Source organism: Seriola dumerili, unplaced genomic scaffold (assembly GCF_002260705.1).
Source record: "Seriola dumerili isolate Sdu_G_001 unplaced genomic scaffold, Sdu_1.0 BDQW01000025.1, whole genome shotgun sequence".
Classification (NCBI taxonomy): domain Eukaryota; kingdom Metazoa; phylum Chordata; class Actinopteri; order Carangiformes; family Carangidae; genus Seriola; species Seriola dumerili.
In genome coordinates this window covers 19,635,355-19,657,225 of record NW_019174280.1, presented here as the reverse complement: position 1 = coordinate 19,657,225, position 21,871 = coordinate 19,635,355, and the positions used below count along the sequence as shown (strand labels likewise).

Sequence of the window (21,871 nt, the reverse complement as noted above, 5' to 3'; positions counted from 1 at the left end):
GGAAAATACCCATTTTCTCATTCATTGCCTCGGGTTGTGCTCTCTCTCTCCGTCCCACCTATGTTGTCCATCTCCTGAAGTTGGCTGAACACTCTCCCACCACCGACGCTTTGCCTGACCGCCTAAATCCAGCTAATCAACCCTATAAATCGGAATTGACGCAATGTTCCTGTTACTCTGTCTGCTTTCTCCCTGTAGACTGGACCCAGATCCCATAGCCTCTATTTCCCAGATCCTCCCGCTGTTGAACCCTGACTCCTGTTTTCTACCTGCTGGGCTCCTGTTTGTCCCCGCCTGTCTGGGTGTGCTGAGCGATGAAGATCCCTCTGTGGTGCCTGGTGGTGCTGCTGGCATGTCTCTTCACCCCTGGACGCAGTGACTGCCAGGGGGAGTGTGTGGCCTGCGGTCTGCTCATGCAGCAGCAGCAGCAGCAGCAACAGCTGCAGCAAGCCTTCAACACCATGGTGAGTACGTGTGTGTGTGTGTGTGTCACTGTTAGTCATTGTGAGTCTCTGTTGATAAAAGCTTCTGATAAATACTTTGTCAAAGCTGTAGTGTGAGTGGTTACAGCTGCAACAAGCCCCAACACCTTTACAGAGGTGTGTTTGTGATTGTTAATACAGGAGTAAAGGGCAGTGTGATTATTGTGTATTTCCCATGCAATGATTTTTATTTCAAGATTCATTTAAGAAACATTTAAAAACACAGGAAGAAGAAGAAACATTTAAGATTCTGCACTGCTCTAGGTCAGACATAAAATTTAAGTCAATTTGTTTGTCTCTGTACAAAAGGTCAGATTTCCTTGACTTGTAACCTGTCCAGTGAAACATGTTCAAGTGACACAGGTGGATCTGATTTACTCATCAGAGACTCGTCCAAGTAACACAGTCAGCCACCTGTTATAAATAAGGCTGCACCTCAAGTTCCCAGCAGGTCATTGCTCACTAAGTTGCATTGTGATGCAATGAGTGAAATAAGTGGGACGAGGGGACTTTCTTAGTGTTAGTGTGAAATTAAAATTTGGCCAGTTGATGGCGCCAGAGAAAAACTCAGGGGACCACCAAAGTTTTTACAAATAAACAAAATTAAAAAAAGGAAGACAAAGGTCTCAATTCAATTTTGTGCAACTCCATCTTGTAGATGTCGAGACCTTTTACTTAAAAAACAAAAATATTAATCTCCTGGTGGAACTCGAGGAAAAGTCTGAAGGTCACCAAAGTCAGTAATCTTCGTCCTCTGGTGATCATGAACGTCTGTGCAAAGTTTCGTGACAGTCCATCTAATTGTGTCGAGTTATTTTCAGCCCGACAGCTAACCTGGATATAGCTTCACATTTAACAGATGATGATCATTTCTTACCCAAAATTACTAGAACCGTACCCAATAGAATAGACCACAATAAATAAAAAAGTGAACCCTCTGGTAAGTTACACCTGTTGGTGTAGTGGTTATAAGAAGGTTTAATCAGTGAGGAACCCTTTAAGACTGAAGGGAGTTGAGCTAAAACAAACGAGCAACCAAAAATATAAAGGGTTCTTCAACAGTTGACTGTTTGGAGATACATGGTTTCACCTGGAGGGAAATGCCTTATTTTATTATTTGCATGTGTAAGTATCCACTAGCACTTGTGCAGTGCTTCGTGACCAACATGCGATAGCAGCCTCTGCACGGAGAGAATGTGATTGCTCTCTGAACTCAAACTAAAACTTCAGCGCAGCACACAATCTCATTTCCAAACAGCCAGAGACACATCAGCTGGTAAAAATAGTCTGTGGGCGTCCATGAATAACTATAGGACGGCTAATTTAGCTGATAATGATGCAGAGAAAGACAGCTGGGACCTTTTTGGAAGTTGTAATAGAACTATGTAATTGACTGCTGTGCAGTATCATCAGCCCAGGCTTACATCGGTGACTGACACATTTTATCAGCTCCTCATTGTGTTAGCCGCCTTCCCATTGAGCCACAGATGGAATCCACTGAGCAATTCCATTGTTTCCAGCCCAGACTGAAAGTGTGTGTGTGTGTGTGTGTGAGGCAGCCGGTGTTTATTATAATGTCAGGACCCATTGATTTATTCATGCAGGACCACACACCTGTGCATGCGTCCATGCACACACATTAACACACAGACATATAACACTGACCGTCCTCTGACTACATTCATTGCATAACGCTATTCTTAAATACATATGGCAGGTTTTGTTTGCGTTTGTGCTAATTATCTGTGCTGTGGCTGTTGTCTTTTGTAGCTCTGTGTTTCTGTAGCATTTGGCCAGGTGTGTGGAGGTGAGAGAGTAAGCAGGGTTTGAGCTTCTGTTTTTGTGTGTATAACGCTCATATACCTTCAGTGTCTCGCCCCTTTCTATGACAGCCAGCTCTTTACACTGCATCTTCGTTTCGCTGCTTCCTTTTGGTTAATTCTTCATGTGTGGGCTGCAGTCGGTCCCTTCGGTCAGACACACTCCCAGCTTGTCTTGTGACATATTTCCACATTTTCGAAATACTCGCTTTCCAAAGTATCTGTACAACTACATTAACGTTAAGGTCGGAGAAAGTTTATGGTCACAGCAAATTCACTAGTTCGATTCTAATGGTGGCCTTTACCTCCCCTGATCTGTTCACCCCCTAGATTTATGTCTGTAAGTGAGAACTTTTCAAGTCAGGTCAATTTTTATTTATGTAGCGCCAAATCACAGCTGAAATTGTCTCAAGGCATTTTTCAAATAGAGCACCCTTTATAACATTGATTACAGAGACCCAACGATTCCCACCATGAGCAAGGGTGGGTTGAGAGAGAGAGAGTGAGAGAGAGTGAGAGAGCTAATGTAACAACAAGCTAAACCTGATTCAGACCATAACGTTGTATTTAAAGACAAACTCTGACCTACCTCCTAATAAAATTAAAACCTTTGAAGCAACCTCACCCCTTTTTTTTTTTTTTATCCTTTTTTATCCTCTGGTCCTCACAAGCCTATAAATACATGGCTGCGTGCACCACACACACACACACACACACACACACACACATCGAGTATCACTCATAAACTCCTTTAGATTGCTCCATTGATCTGACGTGGAGAATCCCCTGGTGTGCTCATTTCATTTACGATGGATAATTAATTTCCGTTGATAGATTCACAGCGGAACTCCCTCTTCTCACATTCCTTTCATGTGAGCAGGTTTTCTGATAACAATGCAATTTATCTAATTTGAGCAAGATTTGACGAGTAAATGAGATTTGCTTCTTAACTCCAACTAAAATTTAAGTTGGAGGGCTCTGGAGTTTAAGAAGGAGAGAGAAGATCTCTGTATAGTTGCAGGTGTAGCCTATTTTCACATATATTTACCCTGTCAGAGGAAAAAACAAATGCTCTGTGTTTCTACATTTACGGGTATAAAATGACCTTATTTTGAGTTAGTCAGCAGGTTAAAAATATCAGCGAAATTATTCCCAGTTAGTCGAAAACCAAAGACTGAAAAATGTCGGTAAAAAAATAAGCTTTTTTATTAACAAAAATGCACTTCAAAACTTCGAATATGTCCTTACCTCCATACTGGTGAGCAAGCAGTGAGTGTTCTGGCCTGAAGCCAAACTGTCAGGTGTGATGATAATAAGACAGGAAGGTCATTAAAACTGCACAGTGAGTCAGTGATTCAGCATTAACAAAGTTCATTCTATATAAAAAAGTTCAATTCTAAAACATTATATGTCATTTTAAGAGCAAAAACATCATCACCTGAAGTTGAAGGGCCAATCAGGAAGAAAAATGTCATCATTTTGTCAGCAAAGGACATAATTTTGCTGCTGTCCTTCAAACTGATTTGTAATTTTCTCCCAGTTTTGTGCTGTCAATCATTTTTGCAGATGTAGACGTCACATTTATCAAATGATGGACACGTTGGCACATAACTTTCCATATATGCTGAACACAGCAGTCCCATTAATTGCATTCCCTAAATGAAATGCAGACCATGGGCAATATATCAATGATTAATATTAAACGGGCACTCAAGTTCTAGATGCAAACATCTCTTGTTAGATATAAATAAGTATATCCTTATAGTCGGTGACTCAGTTGTTTCCCATTGTGTTGTAAGTTTTTTACCCTCACCTATGCTCAGGAAGTGGGCAATGGTACATTTTACAGCTGCATCATTATATATATATGAGTAATGGGTCAAACGTCTTTATGTACCCTGCCAACTTTAGATTCACTTACAGCTGTAGCAGGCAGCTATTTTCAGTAAAAAAAAAAAAAAAAGCTCCAGTAAATTCACTGTGTGCTACTTTCCCTGCAGCAAATAAAGTTAGGAATTAGCTGCTGAACACAGGAAGAGTTTAGGAAGCTAGTTATCTCTCAATTGGTGAACACCAAAGGAAAACTAAAAGAAGAATGAATATTGCACTTATATTCATCAGGTTGACAGAAGCAGGACTCTAAACGAATGCTAATGCTAATGTTACATGTCTGCTGGATGTGTAAAACGGCCAGCTAACTTGCTAACAGGTTAGCCGCGTCAACGTTACAGGGTCATAATCTGTGTTATTTGTCAGTTGTAACCCTACGTGGCTTTAAAAACTGATCAAATATGCAGCTTTAAGCATCTACAGTATATTTAACTAAGTGAACAATGATGTCATTAATGCTAATGTGTCTGCTAACAAGCAGCTGCTAGCTTGTAACAGTTAGCATCCATGGCCACCATGTGTTTCATTAGTCCTTCATTTTGTGACCTGCAAATTATGGGTCAGTGTCTTCCTTTGTGTGGCCGTAATGAGATATTGGACCCAATACTGTCAAATTAAACACCACCAGGCTCAGCAGCTTAACTCAAGAGCAGGTAAATCTATGGATAAGTTCTTCAATTACCTCTCACTTCTTAGACCTGGTTGCCACTTAAAACTATCTCCCGATGCCGTGGCTAAAAACTGTGTCAACACCACCACAAGTAAACGCAAATAATGGGACTTTGACCAGAATTTAGAATTTCTAATCATTCCTCAAATGAATCTTTGTATAGGCTACATTAACAGATCACTCTTTCTCCTCTGATTGCAGGTGTGTTTGTTGGAGTGTGAGGGTCACGTCTCCTCCTCGCTCACATGGGAGGTGTGTAAACGTGCTGTGAAAATGTCGCGCCATCCGATGTTTCCTGAGGGAGGCGCTCTGCTCAAGAGAACAGGAGAGGAGCTGGAGCTGACCTCTCTTGACCTGAACTCTGACAGTGAACTGCTGCAGTCTGCAGCCGCAGAGCGTCTCCAGGAGGGGGATCGGGATGAGACACCACTCGAGCAGCGCAGTGTCCAGTATGACTCATCACTGCTGGAAACCTCTGAGGAGGGGGAGGGCCTGCAGGGCCTGGATCTCAGTCTGCTGGATGAAGAGATGAAGCCGAGGGAGGAGAGGAATGCGGAGAGTGACAGCCAGCTAGGAGGGGAAGAGGGTGACACCTCAGAGTCTGTCACCTTATCCAAACGCTTTGGTGGCTTTCAGAGAGGGCGCCATGGGTACAGGAAGCTCATTGGCTCACCCATGAGGCCCTTACAAAAGCGCTACGGCGGCTTCATAGGCGTCCGGAAATCTGCCCGCAAATGGAACAGTCAGAAACGGGTGAACCAGCTGCTCAGGCAGTACCTGGGCATGAGGAGCAGCCGCAGCGGCAGGCTCAACAGCATCCCCGTAACTCGGGTTTGGAGGCAAAACAAACTGTAACGTGTTTCTGTTGCTCTCACAGTATCCTGCCCCAGTTACCTCAACCAATCAATCATGTTTTCAGCAGCTCACGCCAGTTTGAACTGTGACGTCGTCATCGTCATCGGAAGAACAGACTCCGCCATCTCGCTGCACCTCTCTTCGTGTCTCTAAGTAACAAGGAATGTTTTGACCGTGATGTCCTTCTTATTAAGCATATTTACATGCCATTCTGTGAAATAAAAGAATTAGAGAAGTGCAATTGAATATATTTTTGTGTGTTGGTATAATAAAAGGGGCCAAATGAGATTGGAAAACTGGTTCACTGCAAGGTTTTTCAGACCTGAGGGTGTGACATTTAAAAAAAATCATATTGACTGCACTTTCATACATGTGTGGATGGGACTTTTAATTATGGCTTCAGCAGTTGTTGTTTTTTTTTGCACTCTGTAGTTTGTCTTATGAGGGCGATAACTGATGTCCAGCTCTCATGAAATGGACGTATGTCTTTTAAACAAATCATGTTGGACAGGTCTGTAACTGCTAAGCTTCCCACATGTCAGAGCAGACACAAATAGCAGAAGCAAATTGGAAGTGGACCAGCACTGTGCTTTTAAGATGGTTCATTCAGATGTAAATATGGTGACAGTGGGATTGCTGGAGCACAAACTGTTTATTACTGGTATGAGAATCCAATTTTCTGCTAAAGGCACTTAATTAATTTAACACAAAAGATGTAAAATTGGTTTTTCTGGACTCAAACTCACCAAAATTCTGCATCTCCTCAAAAAAACAAAGAGCCGTGTTGCCATTGCTTCATTCTGAGTATTGACACACAAAAAAATGTCTTTTTCCTGTCTATTGCTTTCTGATTTTGGCCATTAAGTGGAATTTGTCAATGCAAACCTTGCAAGTGATGAGTTTCTCTTGAGGAAATGAGCAGCAGGTTGACAGGTTTCCTTATGCTCCTCTCAGTGGAACAATACTGTCCTCTAGTGTCTGAGGAACAAACATGTTGCCCTTGGATACTGACTTGGGATCAGAAATTAGAAATTAGCATGGCTGATATGGCTCATACTTAACTTACCTGTCCATCACAGTCAAACAAAGACATCAGAAGAAAAAGTATTGGTAGTGTCTGTATGACACCTCATAGTTCATCATATTTTCCAACCATCTAAGAAACTGTATGAAATTATTGTGGTGGGGTGGGGAGGGGGGCTGAACTTTGTTTTAAAAAAGCAGCGTTACTAATATTTTCTTTGGACCCTCCCCCTTAAAAATTCCTAAAAAAATCTAAATATATATTAATAAATATAAATTGGCACAATTAATTTCACTACTGATAACTAAAAGAACAAAAGCATTCAGAACTGTTAGTGAATTAAGCACACTGAAATTTAAAGTGAAAAGGTTTTTATCTTTTGACCTATTTTAAATCAAATTCTTAGATATGATTGGATCGCTCAGAGGTGGGTGTGGCTTAGTGGATGTGGTGACGGGACACAGCTGCTTTCACAGTTTTACCTGATGAAATCCAACCACACACCTGCGACTCACTAGCTAACGCAGTATTATCCGATTGTTGGGACTAGCTAGCCAACCAAAATATTTATTTGGATGAATTTATATTATATTAGAAGTGGAATTGTAAATTGCCTAATATTGTGACAAACAACACAATGTTAAATATTAATGCTACTTGATTTTTGAAGAGCTGCTTAAAAATGTTATTACTGTCACTGAATGAATAAAATAGGTTCAATTCTGACCGTCCTTCCCCTCCAATAACTTTCATACAGTCCCTGACTTTCCCTGTAATTACAGAAAGGAGGGAGCAATAATTTACAGAGTTGCCAAGGTGGAACTCAGAAGTAAAAGGAAACTAATCCCCAGTCAGTCCTCAAACATTAAACATCTGCAGAGCTGTTCACGTCACTTTGCACTTAAGTGCATGAATCTGGAAACTTCCAGGGTCATTGGGTGTGTACTGCACCGTAGGATGGGAAAGGAGGTCTGTTAATGACACAAGCCCCGAAAACCATCTTAATGTACCATTGAAGAACGGAGGAATAGGATGAACTGTGCATGTCAACTATGGTCAGTATTATCCAGAAAAGGTTGTTTCTGCTTGGGTGAAAAAAATATGGTCATTTGTTCTGTCGTCAGGATATTTAAGTAGGTCACAACCATTCATTTGCATCTTAATAGTGTTAACTAGTGTTTGATTAAGAGATGTAATAATGTATGCATATGAGTGTGTGGGTGATTTCAGAGTGTGTGTGTGGGTGTGTGTGTGTGTGTGCACGTGCATGTGTGTGTGCTTGTGTGGTTCTGTCGACCTCGACACAAAAAAAAAATGAATTTGTGAATACAGTGTACATTTCAGACCACATTTCTAACATTAAACCATTGTTCTGAGTCTTCATACAAAATGTGTATAGAGAAAACTACAATAAAATAGTTTGCTATTTCTTTTGTGGACTGTCATGCAGAAGAAAAATAACAAAAAAAAAAGCATCTCAAATTCTCAGTGCTTTTTAATGTGTCTGACAATATATTTCCTCTTTTTTATTGCTATTACAAACTTTTTCTCCTAATGCTAGTCCCATCACTATGACTCCATAGCTTCATGGGTAAAACCTTACAACACTGGTCGTATGCCAACAACACGGGCAGGAAGGAAATCCATTTCATTTCATGGAAGGAACTTGGTTGAGTCAAACCAAATATAGCTTATTCTTGTGAGTTTATATTCCAACAAAGTGCCAAAAAACATGAATATTCCAAAAAATAATCTGCCCAATACATGGGCTGAACAAGACGATAAAAAAAAGGTATAAAATACTTGTATGTAACTCAAAGCACACAATATAATGTACATCATAACCACTGTGTAACCACTGGAAGAGAGGGTTGGAATAAAGAAAACAGCCAAGTAGCAGTCTAATAAAGTGGAGCTACAGGGGCAGTAATATGACCTTTGGATAAAGTAGGAGAGTATTGTAGGCTTAGCACATCACATGGTCAAAGTCAGTCAACGGTTGGCACCATCGCAGACTTCAGTCCTCAGGATCAAGTTACAAAGATACAGAAAACTCATTTTGCATTCCTTTAGGAAAAAAACAAAACAGGCTGAAAGTAAAAAAAGACACATGTAATAAAAGAACTGTTGTTTTTCTTGATGGCTCTCAGGCCCTGATTTATCTCCTCTTTTTGATAAAAGTCTCTTTTATCACTTATCCAACCGGCCACCTCTTTGTCTCTCACGCTCCCTCTCTCATCATCACACAACTGTTTTTAGTCAGGGAAGCGCTGGCAGGCTTTTTTCCAGCGGCAGGCGGTGCACCACTGATCCTTGCGCTCCACCCCGTACACCTTGCGGCATTTCTTGGCCTCCCCGCGACCCTTCCTGCACACGGAAAGACACAAATCGTGAGGACGAGAGGTGAAGGCGCTACCACACATACTTGAAGTGATCAATTTATATAAAAATGAGAGCGAGGGGAAAATAGACTGATAACAAATGAAGAGATGATCGAATCAATTTTATCTTCCCAGGTCGAGCCATGGAAATGTGATTTTACAGACAGTCTCACAGTGAGGGATAAAATGACACCCTGGAGGAGACAGATAGTGGACAGGAACCAAATCACTAAAAAGTATAAGGCACCTTCCTGATAGTTGCTGCTGTGGCCTGATGCTTAATCTTCATCTAAACAGCAGCATCTTAAAACCCTGTTATCACTTCCAAACTGATTGACAGGTCTTTTGAAACACATACAACTAAGTCTAAGTTGTTGCTGTTTTTGGGAGGTATTAAAAGTTTGTTTAAAACAATAATGTTGGAGTAAAACATGCATATTTTTCTTTTCTATTTTTGTCCATTTTATGCCTTTTTAAGATAGAGATTAAAGTCTAATGATGCACATCAGCTAAATACGATCATTAGCTCCAAGTCACAATGATGGATTTCCATCAACAGCTGAATGAGAGGTCTCTTGAGAAAACTGAAGTAAAAATGTGTTCATTTATGGGAGTCACGTGTGGAAATTGTAAACATTATTAGAGAGAGAATAAATAAACAAAATCTCAAATAATGTTTGTAATGGCCTGTAACATTATAGGAATAAAAATAACAGTAAGAAAATCAACTTTCAGAAACATGTTTGCATGATTAGCTAACTACTGGATGGCTTATCATAATTTTCTCAACACATAATTGTAATACTTTTGTTTAGCCCTTACATTTTCATGTAGTAGCATTATCAGCTCAAAATTTCAATTTGAAAAAATAATGACGCTCCCATTAACTTGGTGTTTACTTCATCAGCATGTTAGCATTTAGCTCAAAGCACCACTGTGCCAAAGTACAGCCTCACAGAGGCTTAGCATAGCAGAAGACGGTAGGTAGGTAGGTCTCACCTGAAGGAGCAGTGAGTGCGAGAGGGCGACGCGCTCATAGTCTGCAGCCTGTTCTGTTGGAGCCACTGTTCCCCAACGCTGACAGACCGGCAGCGAGGCTTCACCATCTGAGGAGAGGGAAACCACAGAATAAAAACAGTATGTACTTGGATGCAGTGAGAGTTGCTTGTACCATGAAACTTCTGGCTTTTTTTTTTTCCAAATTGACTGAGCTGTTGCACACTAATAGTTAGATACTATCAGCGTTTTTTGAAATCAAAACAAATATTGTAAAAGTAAAAAGAAAGCAGATTTATGACAGTTGTAAAAGCAAATGAAAAAATAAAACCTGAAAGAGACAGCTAACAGACAAGCAGATAAACACACACATACAGACAGCTAGTGACAGTAAACCCACCGGAGTGTTACTGTGGCTGGAGACAGAGGTGGCGGGCGTCCAGCCTTGGCAGCCAGGGCTTCTGGGGGCCACAGATACCTGGATGGGGCTACAGGCCTGCAAAAAGCAAAGCAGAGGAGACAACACATGATTCAGCATATCTGCAGGATCTTAAACTGGCTAACTACGTAATTAAGTAAACTTCTTTTTTTCCCCTACTGGACTAAAAACATTTAAAGTTGATTTAAATGATTTCTTTGCCAGTGGGGGCAGAAGAAACAAGCTAACGGTTAATACGGCTAACGTGTAAGCTAACAGAAACACATCCAGCTGTCACAGAGCAACATTAGCATTCATTTGGATTTATGTCTGTGACCACCAGACTACTGTACGGCCTATATCCACTTTCAATTTTAGCTGTTTAAGTCACCGGCAACTCAAGATACTACGATGTTATTTAGAGTCAAGTAGCGACATATCGAGGCTTCCGGCGGAACGCAAGATGGACGTTGTGTCAGACCGGTGGAGTGAGGCAGGTGCACACCGTATTCCACACCCGGCGCGCGGGGGAAACACGAGGGCAGGGACACGTGGTAGGCCTAAAGCTGTTGTTTGTGCATAGTATCCTGTTGTTTTTACGCATTTCAGACCTGTTCCCGCGCGGGGTTGAAGCACGTCGGTCGTCGATAGGAAATAGCTCGACGTAGCAGGTATTTTAAGGTGTAGCTATGGAGTTTTAATATTAATCAGTACGAATTTTAATCCTTTTATTTTTCTAAATATAGTGTTTTATCTTGTTTCCCTGCGAAAACATAAGAGATCCATTAGCTGCTGTTGCTGTGGAACTGTTTTTTTTTTTGGTTTTGGGGTTGTTTGCGGGGTTTTTTTTTGTGTGGTCCAACCTGGCAACCGAGCCAGTATAGCGGGCAAAAAGACCAGTGTATTGCCTTTGGAAATGACAAGTTCTCAATTCTTCTTTTTTTTTTTCTTTAAATGTTTGTTTGTATTTTTAGAAAGCTGTTTACTTCCCCAACTATGGCTAACTTCGCTCAGGTCAAATCCCAGTCGGCGGTCTGGGCAGGCTTAAGGTGTGAAGTGGGTTGTTCCTTAAATAATCACCTGTTAACTCAATAACGTGTGCACAATTTAGTACTGCAGTGGATAAGAGTTTGTAGTGGAGCTTAGTTCCTGTCCTGTCAGTTTTAGCTGGGAACTCACTGAGGAGGTCGAGCTGGGTGAAGATGAATTGTTAATCGTACTTCTTTTATAAATATCTCTATTTTTACCTCCTGGGTTGTCCTTTCTTAGCTGGATACCTGTAGTGGGTGTAACACCTTTTTATTTTTATTTATTTTTTGTTGAAAAAACTAATAAAATACAGGACAGTGAACCCACCTTTAGTTAGATGTAAAGTTTACAGCTGAACATACTATCCAACTCACACTGACCATCAACTCCAACACAGTAATTCCCAAACCTGACGTACATATTTTGTTTTCCTCTTTCTGTCCATTTGCAGTGACAAACAGGCAAAATGAAAAATGCCTCACATTAAATCTTTTCCTGTGAAGTTGTTCCTACTCCCTCTGTTCTACTTCTCCTTCCTGTGCAACCCTGAACCCTCTGAACAAACATGCCAACATTCCTGACGCCCCTCCCCACACTGTAGACACAAGTAGATGGGGTGGAGAATTTGCAGCCTGAACATGATGGTTACAAATCTACACTGTGTTAACCCTGTAAGTGACAGTCAGTGTGCCTGGATCAGAAACAAAAACACATTTAACGCTGTGGTCAGGCATTTCAAACCACAAAGCCCCCAGCAGCCGTGGCACACACACACACACACAAACACTGACCCACGATTCAACCCACACCTGTCTCACTTTGGCAGCACCGCGCTAGATTTCTGCATCCATGAGGAAATTAAATACAAATGTGGTACAAAAGTTTCTAAAATCTGTATCATAAGAATTATGTTTACTATATATATATTATATATATATATATATTAACTGTCATGGTTGTATTTTAAGTTTGCTGGGATATTTTTTTTCTTTTAGAAAGTTTATAGGTCGAATCAGTTGAAAGTGGCCATAGACAAATGGCCATCGAGACCTAACTGCTGCACGACTACTCTGGAAGAATTCATGCAGTGTTTTTCTGCCTTTTACAGGCTGCTTTGAGTCTAGTCTCCTTGGGGGAGCGAGCAAGCCGACAGCTTGGTCTCTCACTGTCACAAAGCATCCATTTACATGCTCAGTGGTACAGGGTAAATGCAGGTCACCAGTAAAATGTGCTGCTTTGTGATGCATAAACAAAGTTGTAGCTCATTGGCTCGTTAGAGGGGTATCTGCACGGGGGCGCCGGCTGAGGAGGACCTCTGGAACAACACGATGTAACATGAGACGTCTGCACAGAAACTCCAGTAACATGACGATGAAGTCCTTTTCTTTCTTTTTTTCTTCTATTCAGCAGAAAAAGAAAAATCTAGATACATGTGTTTTTGTTTTCATTTACAGCCTGACTTCATGGAAAAGATGATTGAATTTGGGAAATGGGAAACTGTGCTGTTCGGAAAGTAAATTCCTGTAGTCACACTAAAATCTACGCCTGACATTTAATAATTCATGCTAACAAGGGCCGTGCTGTCTCCTTTCATCGCTCTCAAAACATTTCTTCCCCCCAAAACACCCCCTTGTTCCAGATAACTCAAATTCTGGGAAGTAAACAATTGTTTATTGAAATTAGGGCTCTTCAGTGCCAATACTTAGACAGGTACTTTGTGCCAAAACTCAATATAAGCTGAAAAATTCCCAGAAATGAGACGGACTGGGTGTTTTCTCAGAATAACTTCCTGTCAGGTTTGAAAACAGCCTGAAAACAGTATTTAGACAGAGAAAAAGCATTAAAAGAATATTCATTTAAATTGGGACAAATTTAATTATTTCCGGTGGGCGAGTGTCATTCCAGGTTTTACAGCTGGTGGAGCACATCTACATCCACCCACACAACACTAATTAATTATCTGGTCAGCCGTACGATCCAGAAAAGTAATAATAAAACAGTGTTACTAGTTGTGCTCTATGTTATTAGCTGGATGTGACAAATGTTCCGATGTTATATTATAAAAGTTTTCAATTCAATATAAAGTGATCTGCATAGAAATGAGCAATATCAAAGAAAAAAAACTTAATCTACCAATGAAGACGGAAATGAGGATGAAAGCTCTGGGGAAAAAAAGTCAACAAGCAAAGCTTGAGTTAAAATAAAAGTTTGACAATTTAAGAGAAAGGTGGGAAGATTGCTATTCTCACGTAGCCGATTAGATTAGCATAAAGACTGGAGGCAGAGTGTTACAGCTAGCCTGGCTCTGTGCAAAGGTAACGACGCCTACAGCTCCTAAAAATGGGGTGCAGATATAAAAAGTAAATGTAGCATTATGTTTCCGAACACTGTATTTTTGATATGTTTTGGTTTATTTGCTGACCTTTAGTAGAAATAACATAATTTCCAAATGATCCAGATCATTCAATTTAAATTTATTGGATTTAAAGGATATATTGGCAGCCCAACATTATAAGACATTAATATTTAATTTGGCTTTGAACTGATGTATTTTTCCTATCTTAAAGTTAGCTGAGCACACACTCTTTCTGTCAGTGCTTGATAGTCTTCTCAGTCAACAGGCCAAATCCCCTCAGAAACCGAAAGCAATACTGCTGCACCCACCTGATAGAGATGCTCTGAGTGGATCTGCCAGAAGCTGCTGGGGGCTGACTGGCTGAGTGGACTGGGCCTGCTCGGGCCCGGCCCGGAGCTGGAGTTGGATCTGGGCCTGTGTGCCGGGGGGATCTGGAGCCCTGAGGCTGGGGGAGAACCACAGGAGGCCCAGCTGAGATGAGAGGACGAGGCCTGGCCCAGAGCCTGCTGGGAAGGAGCTGGAGCGGAGTTGGCATCCACGGTCTCACAGGAGATCTTGGTGTAGTAGAAGTCCTCCTCCCTCTGGGACTGATCTGATCCACTGCTGTGTGTGTGTGGTGGCAGAGACAGTGGACACACAGAGAAAGAGTGATTTGTTTGTTTGGAGTGATACTGAAAGCAGGACTGTCTGTGTCCCAGATGTAAAATCTCAAAAATGTTTCATCACTTCCCCTAACCAAGTCAGAGAAGTCAGTCGGTAAAAATTTCATCCCTTCTTGTTTTTTTAATGTTGTTTTCCAGCTCAGAAATGTTCCACAGTGCAGAACTGTCTGGTTTCCACTACAGCCCAGACTACAGTGGAGAAACAGCAAAACAATGTAGACATGAAGCTGAAAACTTGCACCATACCCTTTAAGCAACCGATTGATACAATTCCCCCAAAAATATATTTTTTAATACACCTCTGAACTGGTGTTGTATTACAGAAACTGCAGTTAACATCATGTAGTATTAAAGGGAATAGCACTGAGCTTGGAACCTCAACTAAGTTTGCCTAAAACCTGTACTAATACCGTTGATTAATTCTTTAAACAGAAAGTTCCTGATTTAGATCTTAATTTTGCAGACACACAATATATAATATATTAAATTTCTGCCATGGCTTGCAAGATTTACTGCGTAAAAAATAAAAAATTAATTGGTACTTGCTAATTCACTTGTTCTAATAAGTAAAAAATTCTGATTAAAATAAGCAAATATTAATGTTTAAATAGGCTGATACAATTAATTTCTTATATTTTGCCTCATTTAGTTAATAAAAGTTAAACTTTTTTATTATCCTATGTTATTGGAGGGACTGGTGCAGTTTCAAGGGATGGTTGGCAGAGCGTCTCTTTTGTAAAAAGTAAAACGAGCTAAGTGAAGTGTGTGTGTGTGTGTGTGTGTGTGTGTGGGGGGGGGGTTACAGTCTCTAAGGATCACAAACGGAAACATTGTGGTATCTGTACCTAAACTGAGGTACTGTTTCAACACTAGTATAAAATATTTAGGGAATATCTCTCCCTATAATAAGCATGTAGCTGAGATGCCAGCTCACCCCAGATGTAGCACGCGGATGTGTCGTTTTATTCCGACTGAAGATGTGAGCACCTTGCCACAACTGGGCCACAGACACTTGTACACGCCTCTGAAAGAGCTCTGTGAGTGAGAGAAAAACACGCAGCTGAGGTAAAGTACAGGTGAGAGGCAGGATGGAAAAGGAAAGGGAACAGTCTCGGTCTTTCAAAACATTACGACATGATCTCCAACATATTGTAAATATTTTTTTCAGGGAGCGTGTACCTTTGGCTTTTTGGCATTAAGCTCCTCTCCCTGCTCCAGCTCCATGTGTAGGCCGTCATCGGGGCTGCTGTCCATCTCGGTGACGGACGGCGAGGGGGTGGGGCTCACGTTACCGTGGTCCCAGCTCCAGTAGCCGCTGCTGCCGCTGTCGGACAGCTCGCCGCCACCACACTCCATGTCAGCTGACGATGATGAGCCAGCTGGAAAACAGGAGGATTCACGGTAAGTTTTTTTTTTTTTTAATGAACTACCTCTTGTCCTCTCTCCCCCACTCTGTGACCTATTTTCTCCACACGCCATCGTCTGTTTTCACCCGAAAAGTGGTGATGCTGGTTTAACCCTGCACAAACTCACTGTCAATAGCTGACTGTGGAAATATACCTTATGGTTTAGATTTCAAACATCCCCAGCGTCTTTGTGATGAGAATAGACACTGTGCATTTGGGACGGCTCTCTGCTGCTTCCTCTCTGCCCATCCTACAGAGAACAGCAGGTGTCCCATGCCGGTGCCAAGGTTGTGACGTGCGTCTATTTACTGAGACACTTTTACCATCATTTTACTCCTTCTGTTTACTCGCTCTTTGCTCCATTACCTATTTAGTGATATTTTGTTTATCGTCCTGCCAAAAAATTTAAAATAGCAGCTTTAAAAATAGCAAATCATCTATTTTTTACTTGGCTGAATAAGCTTATATTAATCAAGGTTAAACAAGGAAAATAGACCTCATCAAAGATTAAAGACGTGCCCAGTTTTTTATTAATACACAGGAATAGAACAGTGATGATTGATTTATGATTTATGAATGATTTATCCGCTGAGCTTGCAATAAGAGCTTGTGACCACAAAATTTGAAATAAAAATGATCACGATTTAATTGATACAGTTGAACAGTTATAGTCATGCCAGTGTCTTTATTTATCTTGTGTATCGAACTGCAGGATTTTCACAACTCCTCTGACAGTGAGACCACATAGGTTTTGCAACAAGAAATAAGACATGTTCTCACAAATGAAAAGTTGAACAATAAAACTCAACCTTGCTCCAAGTTGCTGAGTTTAGCTTGTGTTAGCAAACTTTAGGTAGATACTGCTGTGTAACTGACATTACTGAGTCAGTTTCCTGGTTTTAAGACTCTTTTCTACCTGCTACAGCTGTTACATGTTAGCATTTATTATTCTACAAATGCCACAGTGACAGTATACGCTTATATATAGTATAAAGCTTTAGTAATGGTTAATGAACCATGTACTAGATCTTTATAGATAGCAATTAATATGAAAAGGTTTTGGGTTGCCAGCTTCTGGAAACTTAGACAAAACATTTATGACAAATGGCTTTGTGGTTTATTAGTAAGTGAGAAACCAACGTTTAAAACTGCTCTGTTATCAAACAGGAAAGATAACCTCCTGCTGATTGGACATAACAACCCAAAATGTATTCTTAATCAGATCTTTTAAAGGATCTATGAAGCATTAATAAATGTTCGTTTAACCATTAATAAAGCCATTTATGTCTGCAGTGTGTGTTGGCAAGGTGAGACAGACCTGGTCCTGGATCTGTCTGTGCAGGACTCTGGATCACGGGGCTACAGGACAGGCTGGTCAGAACCATGGCGGCCATGATCTCGTCCATCTCCACTGACTCTGGGCTGCGGAAGCTGGAGACGACGTGCAAGAAATAACTTTAGCCTGGTGAGATAAAGTCCACACTCACACTCTTTACATTGCTAACTACCCCTCACCTGTATGGTGCTTCTCGAGTAGTCGACGCTCTGCCAAGGTGCACTGTGGGTCCCACATTTTGCAAGGGAGCGGCCAGGTTGCTCCAGCCTCGCTCAGCCTCCCTCTGCAGGTGAACGGATGTTTTGTTCTTGTGATGCCCACTCTCTATGAAAGCGTTCTCAGTCTGCACACAGCTCTGTGTATACACCTTTAAACGGAAGTAGTAAAATTATGAGGTCCAAGTTCAAGTCAGCAAAAGTTGTGCCTTGTTCCTGTCAACATCTGCCTCCCAGACCCGGACAGACATACTCTGTTGGGTTAATGTGTTTACATGAGTCTTTGATACCTCCAACTGAGTCTTGCTGTTGCCATGAATAAAAAACTTAACAGAATATTTCCTGTCCATCTGTGGCGTCCTGGTGGCCGACACCACGGTCTGCCAGTGAAACAGTATGAAAGGGAAGCGGCTGCCAACCTCTGACCAGGTAGTACATTACATCTAACACAGTGGAAGGAAATGATGATCTCATTTGTGTGAGCACTTCCTTTTTCTCAAGAAAGGATTTAAACTGTGGAGAATGCATGTTTTTATTCTCATGAAAATGCACCTGTAACGTGGCGCAGGCCTAATAGCAGCAGTTTGCATGCTAATTACTGCAGACAGGTGTTATTTGGAAGTTTTAACTGAATGAATTAGTAAGTGAATGAATAGGTGGAGGGTTTGATGACTGACAAAAGTATTGCAATAACACCACAATTAACAAATAAATACTAGGAAAACAATACATCCCTCACAGTCAACTTACAACAGTGTGCTGAATGTCGTTGTTGTGCGTCGTTGCAGAGATGCAGGTCTGTAGTCCGGACGGACACGCTGTCGTCACGCCTGACCCTGCTCCAGCTCTGTACTCAGGCCCCATAGCTGCCATGGTGCTGCTGCACACAATGAGGGGACCCGGCACAGTGTCACTCCTTCCTGCAGACAAGACGACGGGGATGGCCTGAGATTTGATCAATCCGATTATCTGACTTCTTCTGTAAATGTTTCTACAGCAGTGAAATACTCCTAAATGTGACTATTCCAGAGATTTAGTACTAAACTTTGGTAAAATTTTAAACTTTTAGTCTGTTTTCCCATAATTTCCCGTAATGCAAATCACTGGTGTCTTCCATCTGATCCCTTCCTGCCCCCGAAATACCCACTTAAAGACAAGTTCACATCTCTCGTTGGTAATGCACGCCTTCTGTTCCAAAGCTAAAGCTAAGATAACCCCAAAGACATCATCAGGATTAAAACAACAACTCTGTTAATGTCATCAGGATAAAAAATAAAAAAAACACACTGATGACATCATCAGGGGTTTTTCCAGACTTGATAACGCTCCTCCATAACACAGAGGACAATACACAACAGTTTTCACAAGCAGACTAGTACTCCTCATGATGAGTAAACTGACCTTCATGTGTAAAACTGATGGAGTGCTCCTTTAAACTGCAAGTTTATATCACTTTTATATTATATAATATTCCCCACTTCCTTACCCCACTGTCCTTAAGTAACTTCCATTGTAATATTTGTGCAGCTTCCTTCTTAAAAGCATGAATTGATGAAGGCTGACCGTTATTTTCAGCTATTGAATGCATCGAATGATAAATATTATACCACCTATGATGACTAAATATGAGTATTTAAAGAGAATGCAACTTTGCCAACGAGTATGTTGGCAAACAGTCATGCACTCACTCCATCTCGCATCTCTGGGCCTGACAGTGCAGAGCAAAAACACCACGGGAGATTTGAAAATTATTGCAGGAATTTGAAGTTAACACAGACTTGTGAGGATTTAGATTCTGGCTGAAGCCAAATCTTAGCTGTGGTTTTGTTGTCTACTCTGTTAACGCTGATAACACGTTCCACAGACGTAATCTGACGTTTGGGTGCATTCACTGTGGCCTGTCGCCCATAGAGGTAAAATGGGGCCAATGTTGCATTCAGGAAACGTAGGAATAATCCTGATCCTTGCAATGGTTCAATGGCTCAAAGCAGTGACTTTTTAGTGTTCACCATCCATAATTGACTTCTTGAAACATCAAGATGTATTATAATTTTCGGCTGTCAAACTTGATTACTGGAGTTTCCTGAAGAAATTTGACGGTTCTGATCAGCTGTTTCAAACTAGAACCACATGATCAAATGAGTCACAGTAACTAAATGAGTACAGTTGAGTTCATGTTACAGCAAACTAAAAACAACTTAACAAAAAAATTGATAACCTATTAATCTTGTAAATAGCAAATATGTGTTGTTTTTACATTTTAAAATTTGGGGATTTGCTGCTTTTCTCAGTTTTACTTTGTTACAAACTGAATATATTTACATTTTAGCTTGATATTTGGGAAAAACCTATTTTTGTGAAGCGCAGTTTCATTATTTTCTTAAGAATAAATGACTTTGATTGATCAAAACATTGACAGATTAATCGAAAATGAAAATAACTTTGGTGCAGCCTCAAATAACAATAACACAAATGTTTTATCATCTTATGCTTCTCATTATTGTTAATAAAAATAAATAAAAGCCAAAAACAATACAACAACACAACAAAATAAAACAATATACTGTCACACAAATAAAACCAGTACTTATTGTACTGCTTTAAATTGTATAGAATGGGGCCGTTTCAAAAAGAAAGTAATGTAAATTTAAAAAAAAAAAAAAATGTTAATTTTTATAACCTCTTATGACAGGAATTCACTATTATTACTGACGTGAGTTGGAGGTCCAGTGCCAAGCTCTCAAGTTGTTTACTCCTTGAAAACCTTCGTCTAACAGTATTTTCTACAAAGAAACTGTAATATCCAACTATTTCCTGTGGAACCGAACGCAGCATAAAGCCCGATTTTCCCCACCTTTCCACCAATCAGCGCCGAGTTTCAGTAGTAAACAAGCGGCATAGTGTGGGCGGGGCGCCGCAGCTCATTGGCTGGACTGTCAGTTTCAGATACACACCTCCTTTCTGACAACGTGTTCAGACACGAGTTTCGCCGGGAGGGACTGAGCTAGACGGGGGAATATTATTGAAAATAACCTGATTTTTGACAGAAAGTAAAATAAAAAAGCGCTAAAAAAGTCAAATGACAAGTCGTGCAGGGATTCATAGAAGAATATAACTGCAGTATGAGTAAACACTGCTGCTAAAATAATAAAAAAAATAATGAAAATAATAATAACGTCATCCACCCACTGATGTAGTGGAAGTATATACAATCGAAACCAAATTTATAGATGCATTAATGGCGTCTGTCGTGTACTTAAATGCACAAATTTCAATAGAGGGCAGTAAAATGTGTGTGTGTTGGTTTTTGTAAGTGGGCTACTGCACATTTGATCCAAGTTACACACGATAACCGGAAGCGGGTTATACTTCAAATGAATATATCGAGCACTGTTTATAGTGATGGTTATGATGTGTTATAGGATGATAACCGATAGGAAGTCACAGTTTATCTTGCCTCAACTACATCACTGATCTCCACCCGGCAACGGAGATTGAGATCAGGAGAAACACCCCCCTCCTTCTCCTCCCCCCCTCCCCCTCCCCCCTCAGCTCACATCGCTGCAAAACAAAAACACAAACGTAACAAAAACAGTATGTTTTAATGTACTCACTCGGTCGGTGAAGACCTCTGTCCTGTCCGTCCCGTCGGAGCTGCAGCAGCGGGGTCGTGTAGCTGCCTGGTTGTCCCGCCGCTCGCCGGCTCTTCAGTCTGCCGGGGGAAAAAGGGGGTTGGTCGGTCGCTTACGCGCCTACGTGTGTCTGCTTGGTGGACCAATGCCGGGGGTGACAGCTGGGCAGAGCGCAGAGATATCAGCCTGCAGCGCGCCGTGCACAAGAGGATGATCTAGGTGAGGGGTTACCAGAGCAGCAGCAGCAGCAGCATCCTACTCTGTCTGCCTGTTTGTCTGTCTGTCTCAGCCACACACACAAATCTGCACCATTATTCTGATGTCTCTCACAGTCACATGAGCATCAGAAATGATGTCAATGTTTTGGTTTCTGTTCTTAGTAAATAAAGAAATAACATGCACAGATTAGAATTTCATTGTTCAGCATTAAAATGCATTGCAATGAAATTATTATTATTCCATTGCCTTCTTCAAATATCAGTACAAATTAGATATATATGTAATATGCAATATAGATATAATACTAAATGGATAAAATAGGCTATTAAGCAGTCTGTAAAATGCTTTAATGTGATACAGAAAGTGAATGTCTTTTAATTTAATTTAAAAACACACACAAATCAGTGACTGGACACCTTCAAGCACCATTAATTGTTTCAATTAAATGCAAATAGCTCAAACCTAATAAAACCGATGACT

General features: G+C 40.9%; 2 protein-coding genes across 4 annotated transcripts; one reads left to right on the top strand and one right to left on the bottom strand.

Annotated features, from left to right (window-relative positions):
* Positions 1–314: 314 nt before the first annotated feature.
* On the top strand, positions 315–5,752 carry LOC111216387 (proenkephalin-A-like). Its single transcript, XM_022737899.1, has 2 exons — positions 315–464; positions 5,064–5,752. Exons 1-2 carry the CDS (start codon positions 315–317, stop codon positions 5,715–5,717), a joined length of 804 nt encoding a protein of 267 aa, XP_022593620.1. The 3' UTR covers positions 5,718–5,752.
* Positions 5,753–8,231: 2,479 nt separating this feature from the next.
* LOC111238301 (zinc finger protein 395-like) lies at positions 8,232–21,258 on the bottom strand. 3 transcript variants are annotated; one of them, XM_022767738.1, is made up of 10 exons: positions 21,155–21,258; positions 18,291–18,460; positions 17,505–17,692; positions 17,308–17,420; positions 15,763–15,962; positions 15,518–15,618; positions 14,230–14,524; positions 10,519–10,614; positions 10,122–10,228; positions 8,232–9,108 (listed from the first exon to the last, which is right to left on the bottom strand). In XM_022767738.1, exons 2-10 carry the CDS (start codon positions 18,411–18,413, stop codon positions 8,997–8,999), a joined length of 1,335 nt encoding a protein of 444 aa, XP_022623459.1. In that variant the 5' UTR covers positions 18,414–18,460; positions 21,155–21,258; the 3' UTR covers positions 8,232–8,996. The 3 variants fall into 3 exon arrangements, with proteins under 3 accessions (XP_022623459.1, XP_022623472.1, XP_022623466.1); XM_022767751.1 differs by having other exon boundaries at positions 14,230–14,521; XM_022767745.1 differs by having other exon boundaries at positions 18,291–18,485; positions 21,155–21,205.
* Between the last annotated feature and the right edge of the window lie 613 nt (positions 21,259–21,871).